Genomic DNA, 20,135 nt, shown 5'->3' with positions numbered 1-20,135 from the left:
GTATTATGTGTATGGGCATTAAATAAGTTTCGTGAAGGGGATCCATAAAAAGGGAACATGTAACAATGCTTTGCAGTTTTTTGAAGTGTGACTATAACAGCATGTAACCCAACGCTAAGCTTTGTGAATACATTTTCTTTGTTTTGCCACCAGCACCGGTTTAATTGATGGGATGAATTGTGTGTGAGTGTGGAGTGCGTCCTGTGCGCAATATATGCAACCTCCCTTTTTTGTGCGTTTCGCGCGTGTTGTTTTCGCAGTAAGATACAGAAACGAGTGCTGGTGGAATTTATTCCATGAATGAATGTAACGGCGGAGACCGCTGGTGGTGGTGGGAATTAAGTGGCGAAGAGGAGGGGAGATCGATGGAGCCGTGATAGCGGAGGCAACAAAAAAAAAAGACTTGTCATCAGTTTCACAGTTTCATTATTATTAGTTTTTTCTTCTTTAAAAAATGCTATGTGACAAACGGATTGCAACCCTTCGTGCCTCGCTATTGTTTTCTATATTACCTCGACTCTATTCGGTTAAAGCCCCTTTGAGGTCATTAACTCTCAAAAGAAAAAGGGATTGCTGTACTGCTTCGATTTACTTGGAGAGCTGCGATGCTATCCTCTTTAAACTATTGATGTTCTTACGAGGTGGGCTTCAATTCCTTTGACCTCAATCCATTTACATATATGTGCACTGACTGCGTTTATGCATAAATATATAAATGTATATTTACATTCATGTTTTAACGTTCTGTTTCTTTCCCTCCTTTTATATGGTGTTTCAACACCACAACAGACGCAGTAAATGGGACAGGGGAAAAGCGACGCCAAGCGACCGTTGAAAGACATCGAAGGTTTGCAAATCGTTCGTGTGTTGCCGTACAGCCCCTCCCACTCCGCAGGACTAATCCCTTTCTTCGACATCATCACTGCCGTTGATGGGAAACAGATGGAAGTAGATGGTGAGTCGGTAGAAAAATTCAAGTATTACGTAGCCGGACGAAGGGATGAAACTATAACTTTAACCGTCTACAACTTGTACATACACAACTACCGCGATGTGCACTGTGTCGCAAGCAGTACATGGGGAGGTGGTGGGTTATTAGGCTGCAGCGTCGAGTGGTGTCAAGCAGAGAAGTGCGTGGAGCGCTGCTGGCATGTTGTTGACGTAATCCCCGGGAGTCCGGTGGCTAAATGTGGAGAAATTAAGGAAGGACGCGACTATATAATAGGAATTCAGAAGGCAGATGAACTCGTCACTGCACTCATAAAAGACGAAGATGATCTGTATACAAGGGTGGAGCTTTGGCGTACCGCTCAGTCTGCGGCACTCCGGCGGTTACAACGTAATTCTTTTGTACCCACTGGCGCCTCACGGGAAGATAGAGGGTTACAAACGGCTGGGCAGTTACTCCTTCTTGTGTACGACTCGGTGAACATTGAGGTGAAGGAGGTGTTGGTAGATTTCGGGAACGATATATATGCTCCTTTAGGAATGAACCTTGCTACAGGTCTGCTGCACCTCATTCCCAGCCCACCCAAAAGTTTGGCTGATAACGGACGAGTAACTGGAACCGTAGGTATTTCTGCAACAAGCGCAGGGGATGACAGCAGCTGTTCCGTCAACAGCAGTAGCAACCTTCCGACGGTGACCGCATTTGTGCTGGCAACAGGAGGGGTGTTGCGCATAGGGAAAACAGCTCCGACCGTATTGGCACCCCCAAAGCCGGGAGCCACCGGATCTCCGAACGGACCACCACCACCATTCACATCACCAGTTGTTACCGAAATGCAAGCTCCGCAGATGCTGCCTGAATTCCCGTCGCGGGTTCACGTACCGCCGCAAAAATATCACGCAGCGGCTAACAGTACCGCTTTCCCTAAGGAGATTGAGGGGGTTCATGAACAGCCTCCCACACCACTCTTTCCCATGGAAGGAATTCCCAACGGGCTCCATGCCCCCCTTCCCAACCCAGCCGGTTTGTTTATGAACACCGTCTCACCACGCAAATGGCAGGAAGATGTGGCAGCGGTCGCGACAATACCTGCAGCGGAGGGAAACCCATCATGTGCAACAACTTCACATGATCCTCCGGTGCCTTCCTATTCGGCTCAGCAACATACACAACAACAGTTTGGACTACCCTTCAGTCAAGCAAGTTATCAGCAGCAACCACCACCACAAATCATTAGACAGTCACTACTTCCTGACGTTACGAATATGGTTGATGAGCAACTGCCGGTTTCTAGAGTGCCACCGCCTCTGGCCTTCCCCATCATAAAGCCAGCCACACCATCTCGCTAAAAGAGGAGTCCTAATGACGAGCGTTAGATGGTGTTGTTTCTTTGTGCTGCTATAGTCACCGAAGATGGGAAATATGCGGCAATACGAAAAGAGTGGATGAGGGGAGAGATAAGAAACAAAATGAAGGAAAAAGTACATGTAGTAACCTTGGGCAATGCTGCCTACACGCCTTCGTTACCTCTGAAAAGGGAGTTAACTTTGTGCGTATTTGGGGCCTCCGCTGCCATCACTATTACCGGTTCGTTTTGCCGCTGCTTGCACCCCGTGGTCAGAAATTTTTTTCTGTCTTACTCTATTCGATGGTTCCCCTTCACTGATGCTGTTAAAAGTATTAATGCCGCCAAAGAATGGAAATTCTTTTCTCATTTGCTCTGAATTGTTTGGCTCGGCCGTGGGCAGCGATTTTCTGACTTCGCATCACTTTTACCGGTCTCTTTGCTTCGTTTATGTGTTCTTTCCTTAAACTTGTTTGAATGACATCAAGATCACTGAAGGTGCCCATACTTACTTCGGGTAGTTGAAAGTAACAAAAACCAGCAGGTAAGAAACAATAAAACGAGCTAATCAACCCGGAAAACAGTAAAAGCGGGGGAGAAAGTGATATCACATATTAACAGTTAAAGTGCGTTACTCTGCTTCTGATCGTTAGAGTTCACCCAATAGTTGAAAAAAAAAAGGTATACGACAGTAACGAGGTAAGGCATAAAAAGGAAGAAGACTCGCAACCCGGTAAAGAGAACGATGATGCGTCGTGTTTGTCAGAGGGTAAACCGACAAGCTCTAACGTCTACCGTTGTGGCTCGCTGTACCGCGACTACCGCTTCGGTGTCTCTAAGAGGAATTTGCCCGCCCGTTTCAACCGATGGTAACCGAAATGCCGGTATTGGACCAATGCAAGGCTCAGTACGTTTCTGCTCCACACAGGCGGGCGAGAAGGTGCCCGAAGCAGCTGACAATGCCGATGAAGATATTGTTATTGACCCTGTACCTGATCTAAAGGGCAATGCAGGGGAAAGTGCCGATGAAGGCAGCGCCGGTGGGGTAAAGGCAAACGAGGACAGCGAGAAAGTTGTTGGCAGTGCGGAAGAGATGGGCTTCAAAACAGAAACCCGTCAGCTTCTGGACATTGTTGCTTGCAGTTTGTACACGGAGAAGGAGGTGTTCATACGTGAACTCGTATCGAATGCAAGCGATGCTCTGGAGAAGCGCCACCTGATGGAGTTGAGCAAACCGGAAGAGTACCCACGCGAGGAAGGTGATGAGGCTCCCATTATTTCCATCACATGCAATCAAAGCAAGAGCCGATTCGTCATACGTGACACTGGCATTGGTATGACTCGGGAGGAACTAGCGGAGAACCTTGGTACCATTGCTGGCTCGGGCTCAAAGGCATTTGTTCGTGAGTTGCAGAGTCAAGGCGAGAGCAGCAGTGGTGCGGCCGAAAAGATCATTGGTCAGTTTGGCGTTGGTTTCTACGCTGCCTTCATGGTGGCTCGAAATGTCAAGGTGTACAGCCGGAGCGTGAAGAAGGGGAGTAAGGGTTACGTGTGGGAGTCAGATGGTACAGGAACATTTAAGATTGCGGAGTGCGAGGGTGTTGACAAGGGCACGAAAATTGTCCTCGATGTGAAGGACACGGAGCTCTCCTTTTGCACACCGCAGGTGTGTGAGCGCGTGTTGAAACGGTACAGTAACTTTGTCTCCTACGAAATTACACTCAACGGTGGAAAGGTGAACACAGTGGAGGCACTGTGGATGAAGGATAAGAACTCCGTCACAAATGAGGAGCACATTGATTTCTACAAATTCATCTCCGGTGCGTACGATAGTCCGATGTTCCGCCTGCATTACGCCGTGGACGCTCCACTTTCTATTCGTGCTCTTTTGTACGTGCCTCAGTCTCACACGGAGAAGTACGGTGGTGGCCGTATGGAAAGTGGTGTCAATCTCTACTGCCGCCGAGTACTCATCCAATCGAAGGCGAAGGGAATTCTGCCCGAGTGGCTCCGCTTCATCAAGGGTGCGGTTGACACAGAGTCTATTCCGCTCAACGTATCACGTGAACATACCCAGGATGGTAGCATGATGCGCCGGCTCTCAACGGTGCTGACCAAGCGCGTTATCCGTTGGATGGAGGAGGAGGCGAAGCAAGACAGGCAAAAGTACGAACGTTTTATAAAGGAGTACGGTCCTTTCCTGAAGGAGGGAGTTTGTACCGACCAGGTTCACAAGATGGAGCTGGCGAAGCTTTTGAGGTTTGAAACAACCAAGTCAGACATCGACTACCCCTACGTGTCACTTGACGAATACCGCGACCGCATGGTGGCAAACCAAACTCACATTTATTACATCAACGCTCCTTCAAAGGAGATGGCGCTCGAATCTCCCTACTACGAACAGTACAAGGAGCACGACCTCGAGGTGCTCGTCTGCACAGAACCTATTGATGACTTTGTTATGCAGCACCTTGACACGTATGCGAAGCATAAACTGCAAAACATTGAACTGTTTGACGCTTCACTTGACGGTAGCGTCCAAAACAAGCTTAAACTCGAGGGCGATAAAGGGGAGGTGAAGGTTGAGAAACAACTCACTGAGGCGCAGGTGAAAGCTCTCAGTGACTTTATTTCCAAGCGTCTTGTGGGACGCGTTGGCGTCGTCAAATCCACCACACGCCTGCGCGATAGTCCTGCTGTTATTGCTGACCATGAATCAGCTCAGATGCGCAAGATTTACCGTATCACTGGCCAGATGGCTGGTGCCCCACCCAAGTATAACATGCATTTCAACCCAAAGCACACCATCGTGCGTAAGTTGTATACCCTTTCCATTTCACCCAATTCAGAAGAGGTTGAAACTGCCGGGCTCCTGGTTGAGCAGATGTTTGACAACGCCGTTATCGCTGCCGGCTTGCTGGAAGATCCGCGTTCCATCGTTTCGCGCCTGAACACCATCATGACGCGCATGGTGGAAAATGTGGAGGAGCCCACTGCCGATAAGTAGTTGTGCAGAGTAAACATTTTTTCAGGTGGACATGGGGGACCTCTCAGAAGGGATGAACAGGAGCGAAGGGTACATAATGTACGAATGAAGCTTAACGAATAAACGGTATTAGAACGATGAAAGGGCGCCATTCAATTGTTCAAAAAGTTTCTGTGGGGAGGGTAATGAACCAAAAGAAGGAAATGCAAGAAAAGGGACAGGGCGAGCAGGGGGCGAGCGGAACAAACAGTTGAAGTGCTTTACTTTATGCATTTAACTTTACGAGGGGTACGGCGCAACAGGTACGACGGATGCGGGGGATTACTTCCCTCAGCACTCCCAGCTCTTGGAGCCCACACACTCTCTGTTGTGTTATTTTATTATTATTATTATCATTATTATTGTTATTCACTATTATTTGTGTGAGTTCTATTATTAATACCCTTTACTGTGCGTTGCCTAGCTTGCAGTTAGTGCATCGGGCGGGGAGGGGGGTCCGGCCGTTGGTTAACGTGGCAGAAGACTAGAAGGTGGTGAAGCAGGGGGATATGTGGTAGCATAAGCATGTCTACGCTTTTATTTGTTTTATGGTGGCCCTGAATAAAGGAGGGAGGGGAGTTTCAGTAGCCAGTGGCGTTGGATGGCGAGTGAGTGATAAAACTCATGACTGCGCTTCTCTCCCTCTTGACAGTGGTGTCATCTACTTCTTTGTGCCGACGCCTGGCGTATGGCGTTTTAGGCAGCGAACTTTTTTTACTTTTTCACGTTTTTTTTTTGCAGAATGTAGTATTCATACTTACATTCACATTACGATTTAAATAAACAAAAAAAAATTTCTCCACATTTCCTCCTTCAACATCTTTTAGCAGGGCTTCTTACACGGGCCGCTCCCTCCTCAACTAAATAGCTAAGGACTTCAACTGTTTTTTTTTTCTCTACTGCTTTCGTTTCCCTCAATTTTTTTATTCGAGGCATCATCGCGGTTACTTTCTTTTTCTTACTTAACCCTTCCAACTCTGCTTGTGGGTGTATACGTCAGCAGTAGTGAACACCCAGAAGGGAAAGAAAAATATAGAATAATAAAACAGATGGGTGGACAGTCTAAGAAGCATGGTAAAGGTGGTGGTGGTGGTGGTGGTCATGGTCGAAACTGCCACCCACAGCAAAGAAAGAAGTTGACAAAAGACCCTGGCGTACCTGATTTAAAGAAAGTAGCTCAGAATTTGACGCGCACGGCGCGGAATCGTAATCGTAGTCTTTTCAGCATTCCTGCACTTCGTGGCTCAAACAAGATTGCTGCCGCATCCGGTGAGAAGGAGCCCCAGGAGCAAGGAAATGAAGAGGCGCGTGTCGCAGCGGAGCGACGGGCCATGACTTTGCTTGCGGTGCAATGTGCTGAAAAGGTACACCACTATGAGGTTCCTCAGCAGTGGATAGGCGAATCAGAGAACATAAACGATATGGATGACGACGTCGAGAGGCGTGGCGTGGATAGGTCACTACGCCGCTTTTATAAGGAGTTCCAGAAGGTTGTGGAAAACAGTGATGTCCTTCTACAGGTGGTAGATGCACGTGACCCTCTGGGCTGCCGTCTAAACCAACTTGAGCGCACCATTCGCTCTCAGTTCGGAGAAGACAAAAAGAAAATGGTTATGGTGCTCAATAAGGCAGATCTTCTACCATCAAAGGAGACTGTTGACGCCTGGGTCCATTTCTTCGAGGAACATGAGGGGATCATGTGCATACCCTTTGCCGCAACGGCGAAAGGGGCTAGTGGGCACACATATGTGGCGAACATGTTCCGCCGCCTTCGTGCACTAGCTACCAGTGAAGAAACCGGAGCTCGCAAGGCCATTGTGGTGGGAGTTATTGGATACCCCAATGTCGGAAAGAGCTCAGTGATCAATGCCTTGAAGCGCAAACATGTGGTTGGTGTGGGCAACATGCCGGGATTTACCACTGGTAATACGGAGGTGGAGCTGCGCTCGGATATTCGTGTAATGGACTGTCCAGGTGTGGTTGCACCTGGTGAAGACTGCGGTGATGTCGTGCTGCGCAATGCGGTGAAAGTGAGTGATTTGGCCGATCCCTTCACCCCAGTCCAGCGGTTATTGCAACGCTGCGCGCAGGTTACCCTCGATCCCAGTCAACAGCAGCACTCACAATATCTCTCGGCAGGCGTACATCCTTTGGGATTGTTCTACAGCATTGGCTCATTCGATCCTAGTGATGTGATGTCTTTCATCCGTCTTGTCGGGCAACGACGTGGTCGGTTGCTGCAAGGTGGCGTTGTAGACGAGGAGGGAACGGCGCGCATGATACTGCACGACTGGAACGATGGGCGAATTGCATACTACACACTACCTCCAACATCTGATTTGTTTGGCCGCACAACATTAACGGCCGACCCTGGAGAAGGGCTAACAGGATGTGAAGAGTATGGTGAGAGCGGTCCGCAACTAGTGGATGGATTTGCACAGGGTTTGCAGTGGGAGGGGCTACCAACTTTCCATCTTTCGTGGAGTAAGATGAAAAGTGGTGTGCAGTAAGTGAAGAGTGGTCGGGGAAATGACACCTTCACAAAGAGTGACACGGATACGCGATCCTTCGTCTCTACACTTCCCTTTGATTTCTGTCCTTCTTAACACGTCGTGTCCCACTTCTTCTCTCCTGTAACAGGTGCGCAGGAGTCCCATAGGTGAATGAACGTGGAAGGAGGAAAACGACGTACTAAATCGCTTACCAATCTGACGCGTCTTCCCGTGTTCACTCGCACTTTCGCCACCCCCTCCCCCGTATCGCCAAAGTTATAAGTGTAACGATTAAAACAAGAAGTGTCCTCAGGTGTTCTCCCCGGCGAAGCGGAAACTTTCTGGATATTTCCCCCCTCCCCCCTTGTGATACCCTGGTTAATTGTGCTTAGCGTTTTACAAACTGGCGTCACCTTAACTTTCTTAATTTCCTCCCCCCTTTCAAAACTCATACAACTTGATACACCACTCAATAACTGCTACTACAACAGCCAGCGCCAAGTGCTGAAGCCCCATCACCCCACCCCGCAATATAGGGGGAAAGGGATCAATCCGGAGGAAGAAAGTTAGTAAGGGGACAGGAATAGGCGACTGTGGGAAGCGGGGTGACAATGTACCACGATGCTCCGCCGAAGCCGGTTGCCACCGTAATGTGTCGGCGGCAGCCTAAACCCCGTGAAGGAATACGCAGTCAATACAAACTGGATAGCGTGGCGTCGTTTATCCTCACAGGAAGCTCCTTGTCTTCCTCCACTTCAACGCAAGCACTGGCAAGCCCATTTCTTCGGGTGGCACTGCAATTTCCGGACGACCTGTTGGACGATGCCGTCGCTGTTGTGGAAACGCTAAAAGGCATTCTTTTATCCGATCCCCGTTGTGTGGGAGGTGTTTATGGTGTCACCCCATCACCTGATGTTGGAGAGGATTGCTGCTGCAGCAACAATGATGGCAGAATCCGTTTTTTTGTTGTAGCAGATAACACCTTCGGGTCGTGCTGTCCAGACGAGATTACGGCGCAGCATTACTGCAGCGACTGTCTTATACACTTTGGCGAATCATGCATGAGCCGCTCTACCAGGATCCCTGTCTTCTACGTGCAGGAGTCTTTTCAATTCACTGCGACTGCTAGACAAGTGACTCAACAACAGGAAGAGCAGGTGCGTCAAAAAGATTTATCAGCACGGCTGGTTTTGGGAGCAGTGGAGCTACTGCAAAAATACTTGGTTGGCCGCGTTCGTTCGCTAGTGAGGGAGAAGGATGCCGAGGCTACTGTCAACCTGGTTGTTGTTGGCTGCCATCGTTCGCGTAATGTTGTGGAAGATGCCGAACGGCGCTGGCGGGAACGACATCAAGCGGGTACACCGGTCCCCGATTTTGTGACATTGATTGACGGGTCTTCTGTTTCGTGGTGCAGCTACGAGTTGGTTCAGTCGACAACAAATCCGGAGCAACCTTCGACATCGGGATCGGTAGTTAATGTTCATGCGGCCATCCCGCATAGCTGGAGCCCATCATCTGGGGAGTGTAGTTCGTGGGTGATTAATGGTGTCCGGTTCCCTCGTGCTGGAACAAAGGAGCTGCAGTACTTCTTGTTCGTCGGTCCATCAAGTGCCTTTCTACCGTTACATATTCTCAATGTTCACCAACACAACCTCTACCACTACTCACAAGAGCTTCGTGAGGTAGCGTTTGAGGCCAACGAATCTCCTCCCGCATTAATAATAATGGATGAATCGTTCGGCCTCACTGGGGACGGGGGCAATCTCCTCTCACCACTGAATGATACAGCTCGCGGTGATATTGATGATGCCACTTTGGAGACTGTGCTCAGCACCTGTTCCTCCGGCGATGGTCATTCTATTGCTGCTGACATTTTCAGCGGTGACACTTGTTTTCGCAATGCAGGTTATGCTAAACTGCAGATGGTGGTGGATAAACGCTCGAAACAACGTGCTTTCAACATTGAACTTATTCGAGCTACCTCTGCTGTGGGGATAGTTGTGGCCTCGTTGTCCATAGCGGGGTATTACGAGACAACAATGTTGCTACACAAGCTGCTTCGTGCGCACGGCAAGCGTTCCTACATCATTTATATTGGCCATCTAAACGAATTTAAGATCGCAAACTTTGTAGACACAGTTGATTGTTTTGTGACCATCGCATGCCCCAACAGTCGCGAAGGTCACTTTCCAGAAAAAAAAGATGGTTTCCCAAAACCTATCGTTTCCCCAGTCGAGGTTTTGCTTGCCCTTCGTGCTGAAGATGTTGATTCACCACTGTACGGCCACCCCGCCGTTTTTAGCACGACCTTCGACTCGATTCTCCCTCTTCTCCGCAACGAGGTGGAGGAGGCCACCGGATCACAGAAACGAAAGGAAGAGCTGCGGGGGGACTGCACAACACTCATACGCACAATGGCAGGGACTGTCATGACGCATGATGGTGGCGGTAGCGCGTTGGACCGATTATATCAGCGCACATACGTCGGTTTGGAACCGCGGACTGGACAGACGCCGGTGCAAACGCAAATTGAAAAGGGTCGACATGGCATTGCGCGTGGATATGCAACAGAAAAGGAACAATGATTTAACGGAGTAACTGTTCGCACTGGTGTCCGTTTTCGGCATCGCGTTGTTGTGTAAACCTGAACACCCTTGGAAAAAAACATGTGGGTGGGGAAACCGAGCCGATAGTCATGCAATTATTATTATTATTATTATTATTTTTTGTCTCCTTGGTACACAAGTGGATAATATGCGACGAGTAATTTGAAGTCTGGGTTGTGCTAGGGGAAATACCGCACGAAACACGTGTTAACAATTGAAGCCAAGTTACCACTGTATCCTACTTCACAGCTTTAATTTTCTTATACTTTAATATACTCCCTTTGTCCCTATGTGTGACTCGTTGGGAGTTTGTGTAACGTCTGGGTAAGACCGCTTTCTGCTTTTTTTTTTTTTAGATGTACGTGTGTGTATGCTTTTGCATGAACTTTCTTCGAGCATTTTTTTTTTTGCTTGGTTCCAAGTTTTGGCGCGTAGTTCCTCACAGAAAAAGTATAGATAGGGCGTGTAGCAAAGTAGTGCCAGATTGTACCACGGAAATATAGACATTCGTGTCAATACATTTCCACTTGATCTTCCAGCAGATAACACCACCATAAGTTGAGCACAAAAAGGAGTGAGGCGCTACTTTTTTAAAATCGTTGCGAAAAAAAAAAGAGAGGAAGAGAAAGTAACTACAGAAAAAGGGAGAGAGGTAGGATAACGGGGAAACATATATACCTCTCTACTTTCTATATTAGGAGGCAGTTACTATTTTTAGAAATGCTTCAAAACTGTTGGTTACTTGCAGATTTCGATGGCACAATTGTAGCGACGCCCCATAAGGCACGTGGAGAGTATCTTACACTTAGTGAAAGTCCGTGCATAATTCCAGTAAAGCGATGGCTCGCTAACGGCGGGAATTTGTGCGTTATCACTACAGCGAACAAACGTGTTGTCCAGCAGCTGTACGTCCCACTGCGTGAAATCCTTAGAGACAAGTACTGTGTGAATTCAAGTGATAGCTGCGGTGAAAGTGTTGAGAGTGACGGCGAGAGCCCTAGTAATACTGGAAATGGTTCTGTTAGCGGTCAAAATGATGGCAAAAGTATTGCAACAAACCGCTACTGTGGGCAGCTGCTCCTTTCACTAAATACGGGTGCAGTTTTATATCGTTGCAGTCGGCAGGGTATCTCCTTTGTCCCTGGATACACTGAGGCTTTGCATCGCGCAACAGAGGATTCAAGGAGACTTGCAAAGGTGTACGGCGTCAAGTTAGACCAGGGTACCACGACACGTGTGGACTCGAAAGGAGAAAAGCACGTGACGAACATAGAATATGTGCGAGGAACCTGCTTTGCCCAGGGGTGTAGTGCATTGATCGCGCGCTTGGAGAAAACGTACCTGGAACTTGTGGAAGATTTGATTCGTGGTGAGAAAAAGGGGGTTCATTCCGCCTTTTTGGGACTGTCGTCTCGGTACCAAAACGTGTGGCGTCTCGTGTTCGATTACATTGACAGGCGGTACCGGTTACAGCAAAAAGGTCGTGCTGACTCGGGTGCGAGGGTTCAGTCTCGAGCGGGAAGGAACCATGTTGGGAAGGCGGCAACTACTGCTGAGGCGGAGTGGAAGTGCAGTTTCGTGCGAAAGCACAAGCAAATGTTTGTAATGTTTGGTTTTATTCACGTTGAGGTTGCGGACGCAGAGATAGCGCCACTAGCTGAAACACTGTCAGTGGTAGGTGGAGCCAAGGCATCTGATATAGAAAAAGTAAAGCGCCGTCAGTTAAGGGAATACGCAAAGCAAATGTTTAACGATGACTCAGATGCGGCGTGCATTGTTGTGCGGAAAGTCATGGATTTACTGGGTGCTACCATACCGAAGACGTTTTCGAGTGGTAGAAATGCTGTGGCGGCATTCGCTAATCGTATGTATAATGCACTGTTTTGTCAGCAATCGAAAGAGAGTATCACTCAAGTGCTTGCCCTCGGGGTTCCGATGAAAATATTTCCTCTTTACTTCGAACCGATGCAGCGTTACTTTGCTGCTGTAGGCGTAACAGCCATCCCACAACCAAACAGCGTCGCTTTTGGGAAGCTAGGAATTTGTAAGTCCACCACCGTCCGCTACCTTACAGATGAATCAGAACAACAACAAAATATGCAAGCGGGCTTGTGTGGCGTTGTGGATCTCACGCAGGCCATAGCACTGGGTGATAACCCGCACACGGCAGACTATGAGCTGACGGTTCATCCTGGACTTCGGTTCATCTCACTTGAAAAGGCAAAACAGCGGAGGGACCGACACACATATATTGATGCACGCTGCACTCGTGCAGATAGCAACCATGAAGCACCCGAGTGTCATGTTGTTAACACAAACGGCGACGAGAATGAACCTCAGCCGCGTGGGATGTTGATGGATGATCGTCGTGTCAAAAACATTTATTACGTGGGTGGTGAGGAAGATGGCACTGCTGTATTCCTCGATCGCTTAATGGATATCTTGGGTGTACCACCCGGTTTTCCCAATCGTGACGACTCCCAACAGAAGCTGAAACCCCTGGAGCGCTCAACTTTTGCTGAGGCGGTGCCGTTAGCTGCAACTCAGGCAGCTGCGGTCATGAACCCGAGTATGGCTCACTTATAGAGCGGAAATTTACCTCATTTGAAGATTAGTGGGTAATTTTATGTTTGTGTGTGTGTGTGTGTGTGTGTGTTGAAAGGGGAACGGGCTTCTTCTCACTTGTGTTTTTTCACCTAAGGAGAGTGAGGTTGAAGATGCGGGTGCTCTGGCATGCATTATTACAAGTAGGCGAGGACCCCTTCAAATATTTCCCGGTAGCTCTGTTTTCCTTTACAGACTGTGATGCACGCAAACTTCGCGTCTTTTTTTTTCTCTTCTATTCTTCCGTCCGCTGTCTGTGCATATTTCTGTTAGTGGATCTTTAAAACTCTTCTTAAAGTTTGATACTCTCTTCTTTTATTAACATTTGACACTCCGACGTCCCCGCAGTTTCCTTTTTCACAGTTAATTGTTGTTGCCACCATTATTGCTACTGTTCACTCCAACCGTTTCCTTTTGTGTCTCATACAATTGAGAATCGGTGCTGCCGTTTGTGACGTGATTGAAACAAAATGTGGTAAATATATCTGCGACTGATATTGCTGGTATGTGATTGTAATTGTGCCTTTACACATAAAAAAATAAATACGCGCAGATGTGTGTTTGTACACATGTAAATATGTGCACGTGTAGTAATCCGTGTGGATATATTTTTTTCACAGCCTCAAATATGAATCGTAACGTGTAAATGTATAAAATAATATGGGAACATTGGAGTGGTGGGGAGCGGGAAGGAAAAGTGTTTTTTTCTTTTTTTTTAAAAAAAAAAAAGAAGGAAACAGGTAAGGATAACGTGATTTTGCAGAAGTGTGCTGCACTATGAGATACCGCAGGGAGAAGGAAAGCAGTGAATGCGAGAGGAGAGTATGTGTATCACTTTCTTGTTCTTTTTTTCCATTTTTAAAGAGAAGAGCAGACAAAGTTGGACATATATATATGCGTGTTTAGGTACAATACTCATTTAGGCGGCGAAACGTTCCTTAGTTCCTTTTCGTTTTGTTTGTGTTCGCAGCTACCCTTTCCTTCCTTACCCTGTTGAGTCGTCGGTGATTGGGGCGGGGAGTGAGAGAAGTTGCGCGCGACGCAAAATGCAAAAATATTTTAAAACATGTTATACACGGGTGAACAGTTCACAAGTGACAGGTTATGCAATCGAGGAAAGAGAGGTTGGAGGTAAAAGGTAAAAGGATGGTACTACCTAGCAAAGACTGACGGCTTCTATCCTTTTTCTTTTTCGTATGGGATCGCTTGTTGCTCGACGGTTTCAACAACAATATATGCGTATGCAAATACAAATATTTACTTATATAATCTTTAAAATCATCAAACGCTAACACTTCTTTTTTCCCCGGCTTCCCACTTCCCTAACTTATGTACACAGCTCCCCCCCCCCCATGCACGTACATTCAACTCATCCAAATATACCGTCTTTTCTTTTTGGTATTTCGATCTTCACTCAATATCTTTTTGCACGCGTTGTGCCCCAGATAATTCGAAACTAAAGTTTCACCGCATTACTTACAAGCAAGTAACTCAAAACGGCGTAATAGGGGAAGGTTAAGGAACTGAGGAATACACGAATATAAACTTATTTGTACCAGTAACTAGGAAGATCAAGTGAAGGATCATAAGTAAAGCGGACACGCATCGATAGCATCAAACAGTTGCGTGTGCTTGCAATATACACTTCTTATTATTGTTGATACCCTGATTGCTTGTTGTCCTATTGATTGTAATCATACAGTGATCGTTATGGCAGCCGCTGTTACAATTGAAGAGCTCCAAAACCAACTTGACGCCCGACGCGCAAGGCTTCAGAGCCGCATCAATGCCCTGCTTCGAGCTGGTGGTGATGAGAACCTACCGCATCTGGATGAACTGCACCTGGAACGTCTCCGTTTGATGCAAACCACCACGGAACTCCGGGAATCATGCAGCGACGTTAAGCAGGAGGTTGAGGAACAGCACGGGGCTCACCTCGTGTACCCACTTGCCGCCCGTGTACAGCGGTTGGAGGGATTTGCACAGCGCGCCGCGGCGTACGTGGTTGATGAACTGCCCGCCGAGATGGAGAACCTGGCTGCTGCGGATAAAATTCACAGTAAAGAGGAAATTGCAGCCTACGGTGTTGAGCTGCAGAAGACACTCGAGGGAGAGCACCGCAGCATCGAGGCACTCCGGCAGCGTACGGCAAGGTGTGCGCGTGAGATCCGTAATGGACCCCGCATCATCCGCGGGGAGCCACTGGCCGGTACCCGCTTCACGCGCGCCCAGACACAGGAAGTACCAGACGAGCTGAGAGACACCCTGGCGTACACTGATGAAGCCAAAATCAATAACACAGAGTTGGTTCTACGTGTACGTGAGTTGCGGAAAGTACGGAAGGAGCTTCAGATGCAGGTGAGGGAGGAAAAGCAGCGTACGGAGAAAGAAATCACCAAACTAAAGATAAACATCCGAAGCATGGAGCTCGCAAACAAACGCGATGCCAGCATTTGCCAGCGGTTGAACGTAACCAATGCCGCACTAACAACCAATGCACAAACACTCCTGGGGCAGCTGAACGTGGAGCACTTCGGCAATGAGGAAACGGACGATGCTGTTGACCGCCTCGCCAGCAGGTACGACAACAGCTACAGGAGAAGGGTTGCTGAAATCGCTTTTGACCAAATTGATGAGTTCTACAGCGAGAATCCTGAAGAGAAGAAGGAAGTCAAAAAGGTGCGAAGGATAAGGCGGGTTAAGAGACCCACGAAGAAGGCAGAGGAGCCTGCCGAGGGAGAAGCAGCGGCAGAAGGAGAAGCTCCGAAAGAGGGAGAAGCAGCAGCAGAAGGAGAAGCTCCGAAAGAGGGAGAAGCAGCTCAGGGAGGAGAGGCCCCAAAGGAGGGAGAAGCAGCTCAGGGAGGAGAGGCCCCAAAGGAGGGAGAAGCAGCTCAGGGAGGAGAGGCCCCAAAGGAGGGAGAAGCAGCCCAGGGAGGCGAAGCCGCAGTCGAAAAACCACAAGGAGCGCAAGTCACTGAAGGTCAAGAAAATGTGAAGGAGCCTGAAGCGGCTGCAACCGGAGAAAACGGCGCAGGTGGAGAGGAAACTTCCAAAAACGAAAACGGTGCCGCCACCCAAGTCGAACGCACGTCGTAGAAGACGTGGTCGCAGGTGAGAGTGCCGCGTCTGCGTCCCTAAGATGATACTGCTTAGTAACTCTTTCCGGACAAGGACAGTCAGCACTCCCCGCCCCTATCTCTGAAGAAATGGGGGAAAGTGTAACCGGTACGAGGTGAAAGCTTGAAAATCAGGTGGAATACCTTGGGAAATGCTGTGCGTGTGTTTTTTCGTGCTTGGTTGTATGCTAAAGGTGAAGGGGTTCGACAGTTGAGGTTGAGATATATCAGGTGGGCTGTAGTTATACATGGTGTAGGAAGATGAGTGAAGGAAACCATAATTGTGAATTGAAGTTAATCTGAGACGAGCGAAGAGTGTGTGTGTGTGAACACGTTGAAAAAAGGGTACACGCTTTTTCCTCTCGTAACTTTACCTCAATGGGGCGCCACCACGCATGCACAGCAACCCATTTCGTGTGCCACATTTTTTTTCATTTCTTTTTTGGAGGGGTTTCTTTCTTGACTTCGGTGCTTCCCGTTTAGCCTCCTTGTCGAGTTCATCACTGAACTCAACAGATGGGTAAGGGAAATGAAAAGGAATGAGGAAAAAAACCCAAAGTGTGATCCGTCAAGTGATTACGCTTTTCAAAGTTATTAATGTTCAGTGAATGAAGTCTGTAACGAGAGAGGAGCAGGACGGGATTTATATATAAACTATTATATTTGTGTCTCCATGTTTACTTGTATGAAGGAATGTACGAAAGAGAATAACCGTTTTTTATCCGGGGAGGGCCCAAAAAAAAGTGAGTAAAAGAGCAAGAGTAACAAGGAGAGGATTTTTCTGTGCTCGTGTCTCTTCTCTTTTTCTGTAATCATGATTGTTTGTGCATGTGTCTAGGGATGAGGGCTTCGGGTGCATCCTGCCATCAGTTCCCCTTTGAGCAGGTGCGCCTAACATGTGAAACGAAAGTTGGTGCCTTTATCTTATGAATGTCGCTCTCTCTTTTTTCTCCTTTTTTTGTGTATTTTTTTTCGCCCCTCTGTGACTTAGTGGAGCTCGCTGTTTGCTCTTCGGCTTTTAGAACTTTGCATGCGTGTTGATCTAAAATATTGGGCGACACAAGGCCGTTGCCACACAGCGACTTTACGTTTGTTTTGATTTAAATTAGATGCTTATTACTGAAAATCTATTTGCCTCAGTTAGCACCTGGCGGCGTAATGTGTTGGCTCGGGCATTCATCGGTGGTGATGAAGAGACAATTTTTCTGCTCTCAGCCATGAACATCACTCCTTGTGGTGTCGAGCCTATTACACTTGACAGAGGTGAAAACAACGAAGCAGCAGGTTGGGGGGATGAAGAAGGCGAGGTGGCGCTTCAGATTTGCACATCCTGCTGTTCGAGGTCGCGGTTGATGCTAACGAGCGACTGGGTTCGGCTTTTACAGTTCCTTCGCTCCCGGTCTTGTGCCTCAACTTCAGTAGCGAAATGTATGGAAGGCGAAACCGTCGGTGCGAACATACAAAGCGTCGCTTCAGCCGGTGCAGCTACGTGTGAGGTGAGTGAGAATATTATTGAAAAACTGATGTCAGAGCTTCATTCACCGTCTTGCTGGTGGCGACTTGGTGAGGTTGCCAGGCACGCATTGTCATCCCCAAGCCTCTCATGGACAAACTCTTCTCTCATTCGGCACCGCTGCAGCGCTGTCTCTCTAAAAACGCTGTCAACTGCTGCTAGCGGTAGTTGTGATACCAGCAGTACTGCTCTCTCTAACAGCGCACTCGGCAACTTGGCCGGTTCGGACACATCCCCCAATAACCTCCCCCAGGGGAATAAGCTACTACTTCCGAGAGGAACTCCCCCGTCCTTTATTCGGGAAAATATGCTGCAGCGTGTGATGAAGTGGTTGCGGTCGTTGATAACAAATCAGGCGAGTGCACTCAGCAGCACTACACCAGAGGGGCTGTTGTGCACGTTGTTCGGGATAAAGAAGAAACGCAGTCTCGAGGCGGATTCGAGTGGTAACAACAGGAGTGACGAGAACCCCGAAACGAGGAATGGCAACATCGATCTTGTGCCCCATGTCAGTTTACTCATTACCTTGTTTGGCTACACTGTAACTGAGGTTCCCTCCTCTGATGCTGCTAGCAGATGTAGTGGTGGTAGTGAGGGTAATGAGGCTAGCAAGGGTGTCGGAGAAGATGTGGAAGAATCCCTCTTAGCCGCACTTGGTGTCGATATCTTTTGTCGATTTTGCGGTGGGAGACCACCAGTGGTGTACTCGACACTGAATGGAAATGAAAGCGGTAAGGGTGTGCAAAATGTTGATTCAATGAGTTGTGATAATAATGAAGGTGAAAGTGGTCGCGTGCGCACCCAATGTACCATCCGTTGGAGCGAACGGGCCGAACACAGCGGTCATCACGAGTCATGCCCGTGGAGGGAGCTTTTCCTCACCTCTGTACTGAAAGATGATGCTGCAAAGGCATGTTCTACAGATCTTATATTCACTGTGGGTGCCACGAATTCGACGGTGGTGCTATTAATGTGTTTTAAGCTCCACGAAGTAGTTAACCTTATGGAGTGCTGGCGTGTGAGTGTGTACACTGAGTTTAAACTGGGGGAGACATATGCGAAAAATCCGTTCCCAGTTGCTCTGCGTTCCGCACTTCCACCTCCTGCGGAGCCAATAGTCGAGGATTTTTTGCAGAAGTTACAATCAAGTCGCCGCTGCGGGGAAGGAACCCATGGAAGCAGTGAGGAAGGTAGAACGGTTACTTCCAGCGGGTGCTCAGGTCAACACCAGGTTCCCCTTTTTGGTGGCAACTCTTTTTGGAACAGTTATTTTCGAGTGTCTTCTTTTGTGAATGCCGCAGCTTCGGGGGCCGGGTCTGATCCCGCTGAACTACAGGCAACTGGTTCCACTGCGGCCCCTCGCACTTGCAGGGCGACAGTTGGACCCGCCTCAGCCGTTAATGGGCAAAGGAATAAAGATTGGAAGGCTGCCTACGACGCCGGTCGACGTTATATACTAGCTTCTGCGGAAGCTGAAGCGGATTCCCAGTCTGCCGTCGAGTGTACTTTGGAAGAACTGCAAAAGTTCACCGATTTATACCGGCAAAACTTTCAGCGAGATGCGGAGGCAGCTCCCGAGTTGTTGTATCCACCAGCAATTGGCGCTGCAATGGACCAACTGTGGCAACAATTCAGTGCGGAATGCTCGTCAAATGCGTTGCTCCACAGAGAGAACGTAACGCCACCGCAGCGTGCATCTCAACTTTCAGCCGAAGACCGGGCACGTGTTCATTCCCTTCTTGACTCGCTGGAGAGGAGCACACAGAACGCTGCCCGGCAGCGGGCAGCTCAAGCGCCACAATCGTTACAGAAGGTAAGTGCCAAGGAAAGTCCACAGGCGCCGGTGGCGGCGGTTAGTCAACAGCAGCCGCGGCAGACACAAGAAATACAGCAGTCAACGCAAGGGGTAAGCGTCATGCAAAACCAACCAAAGCAACCGTGGCATCAGCCCTGGAAACAACGCCACACACAAAAGAATGAAACAACTACCTCAATGCCAACGCCTAGGAAACCGGCAGTGCCGAGTGAGGGGATTCTTCCCATTCCTGTTGGTGAGGGAGGGGGTGGCGCTGTTCTTTCTCACCCTGCACCTGCAGTTCTACAATTACCGCAGCCGCAACCACCTTTTCCCATAACCCAACAAGGATTCCCACCCTTTGCCGCTCGCGGAAGGGAATCAGTTCTTACAGGAGATAGTGGTGGCGTGCTAGATGACAACTACAGTCAGCGGACCCCCTTAATGGGGCAGCGCCGCGGAGGAACCAGCCGATACGGTATCGATAGGATCGGTGGTGGACGGGGCAGCGATAGTCGTCGGGGAAGAAGAGGCACCGGCAGGGGAGCGGGACGCGGTGGTAGTGGAGTGGTATTTAAGTGATAGAAAACAAATGAAAGGAAAGAGAGGGGAAAAATAGGAATGTCTTACGAGCAGCGGGGGTTGATGTGACCGCCGTCAAAGAAACGCCTCAGGTGAATAAAAGAAGTG

The 20,135-nt window shown here is 48.6% G+C and overlaps 7 protein-coding genes across 7 annotated transcripts, besides 6 other annotated features; all 7 read left to right on the top strand.

Moving 5' to 3' along the window:
• Positions 1–798: 798 nt before the first annotated feature.
• Positions 799–2,298, top strand: Tb11.02.0260 (golgi reassembly stacking protein; the record flags this gene model as incomplete). The annotated part of the gene is made up of 1 exon (XM_823256.1): positions 799–2,298. One exon carries the CDS (start codon positions 799–801, stop codon positions 2,296–2,298), a length of 1,500 nt encoding a protein of 499 aa, XP_828349.1.
• Positions 2,299–3,039: 741 nt separating this feature from the next.
• Tb11.02.0250 (heat shock protein mitochondrial precursor) lies at positions 3,040–5,301 on the top strand (the record flags this gene model as incomplete). The annotated part of the gene is made up of 1 exon (XM_823255.1): positions 3,040–5,301. The coding sequence occupies one exon, from the start codon at positions 3,040–3,042 to the stop codon at positions 5,299–5,301; it is 2,262 nt and encodes a 753-aa protein (XP_828348.1).
• A 351-nt stretch (positions 5,302–5,652) lies between these two features.
• Positions 5,653–5,699: a microsatellite.
• Positions 5,700–6,368: 669 nt separating this feature from the next.
• Tb11.02.0240 (GTP-binding protein, putative) lies at positions 6,369–7,829 on the top strand (the record flags this gene model as incomplete). Its single annotated transcript, XM_823254.1, has 1 exon — positions 6,369–7,829. One exon carries the CDS (start codon positions 6,369–6,371, stop codon positions 7,827–7,829), a length of 1,461 nt encoding a protein of 486 aa, XP_828347.1.
• Positions 6,399–6,419: a microsatellite.
• A 593-nt stretch (positions 7,830–8,422) lies between the features above and the next one.
• Tb11.02.0230 (hypothetical protein, conserved) lies at positions 8,423–10,396 on the top strand (the record flags this gene model as incomplete). Its single annotated transcript, XM_823253.1, has 1 exon — positions 8,423–10,396. The coding sequence occupies one exon, from the start codon at positions 8,423–8,425 to the stop codon at positions 10,394–10,396; it is 1,974 nt and encodes a 657-aa protein (XP_828346.1).
• A 115-nt stretch (positions 10,397–10,511) lies between these two features.
• Positions 10,512–10,535: a microsatellite.
• A 602-nt stretch (positions 10,536–11,137) lies between these two features.
• Tb11.02.0220 (hypothetical protein, conserved) lies at positions 11,138–13,003 on the top strand (the record flags this gene model as incomplete). Its single annotated transcript, XM_823252.1, has 1 exon — positions 11,138–13,003. The coding sequence occupies one exon, from the start codon at positions 11,138–11,140 to the stop codon at positions 13,001–13,003; it is 1,866 nt and encodes a 621-aa protein (XP_828345.1).
• Positions 13,004–13,044: 41 nt separating this feature from the next.
• Positions 13,045–13,073: a microsatellite.
• A 648-nt stretch (positions 13,074–13,721) lies between these two features.
• Positions 13,722–13,750: a sequence feature (AT_rich).
• Positions 13,751–14,731: 981 nt separating this feature from the next.
• Positions 14,732–16,117, top strand: Tb11.02.0210 (hypothetical protein, conserved; the record flags this gene model as incomplete). The annotated part of the gene is made up of 1 exon (XM_823251.1): positions 14,732–16,117. The coding sequence occupies one exon, from the start codon at positions 14,732–14,734 to the stop codon at positions 16,115–16,117; it is 1,386 nt and encodes a 461-aa protein (XP_828344.1).
• Positions 15,755–15,911: a sequence feature (CT-rich).
• Positions 16,118–17,246: 1,129 nt separating the features above from the next.
• Tb11.02.0200 (hypothetical protein, conserved) lies at positions 17,247–20,027 on the top strand (the record flags this gene model as incomplete). The annotated part of the gene is made up of 1 exon (XM_823250.1): positions 17,247–20,027. One exon carries the CDS (start codon positions 17,247–17,249, stop codon positions 20,025–20,027), a length of 2,781 nt encoding a protein of 926 aa, XP_828343.1.
• Between the last annotated feature and the right edge of the window lie 108 nt (positions 20,028–20,135).

The sequence above is a fragment of the Trypanosoma brucei genome (genome assembly GCF_000002445.2).
Source record: "Trypanosoma brucei brucei TREU927 chromosome 11 chr11_scaffold01 genomic scaffold, whole genome shotgun sequence".
Classification (NCBI taxonomy): Eukaryota; Euglenozoa; class Kinetoplastea; order Trypanosomatida; family Trypanosomatidae; genus Trypanosoma; species Trypanosoma brucei.
The sequence above is the reverse complement of the archived record's forward strand: the minus strand, read 5'-3'. Positions and strand labels throughout refer to the sequence as shown.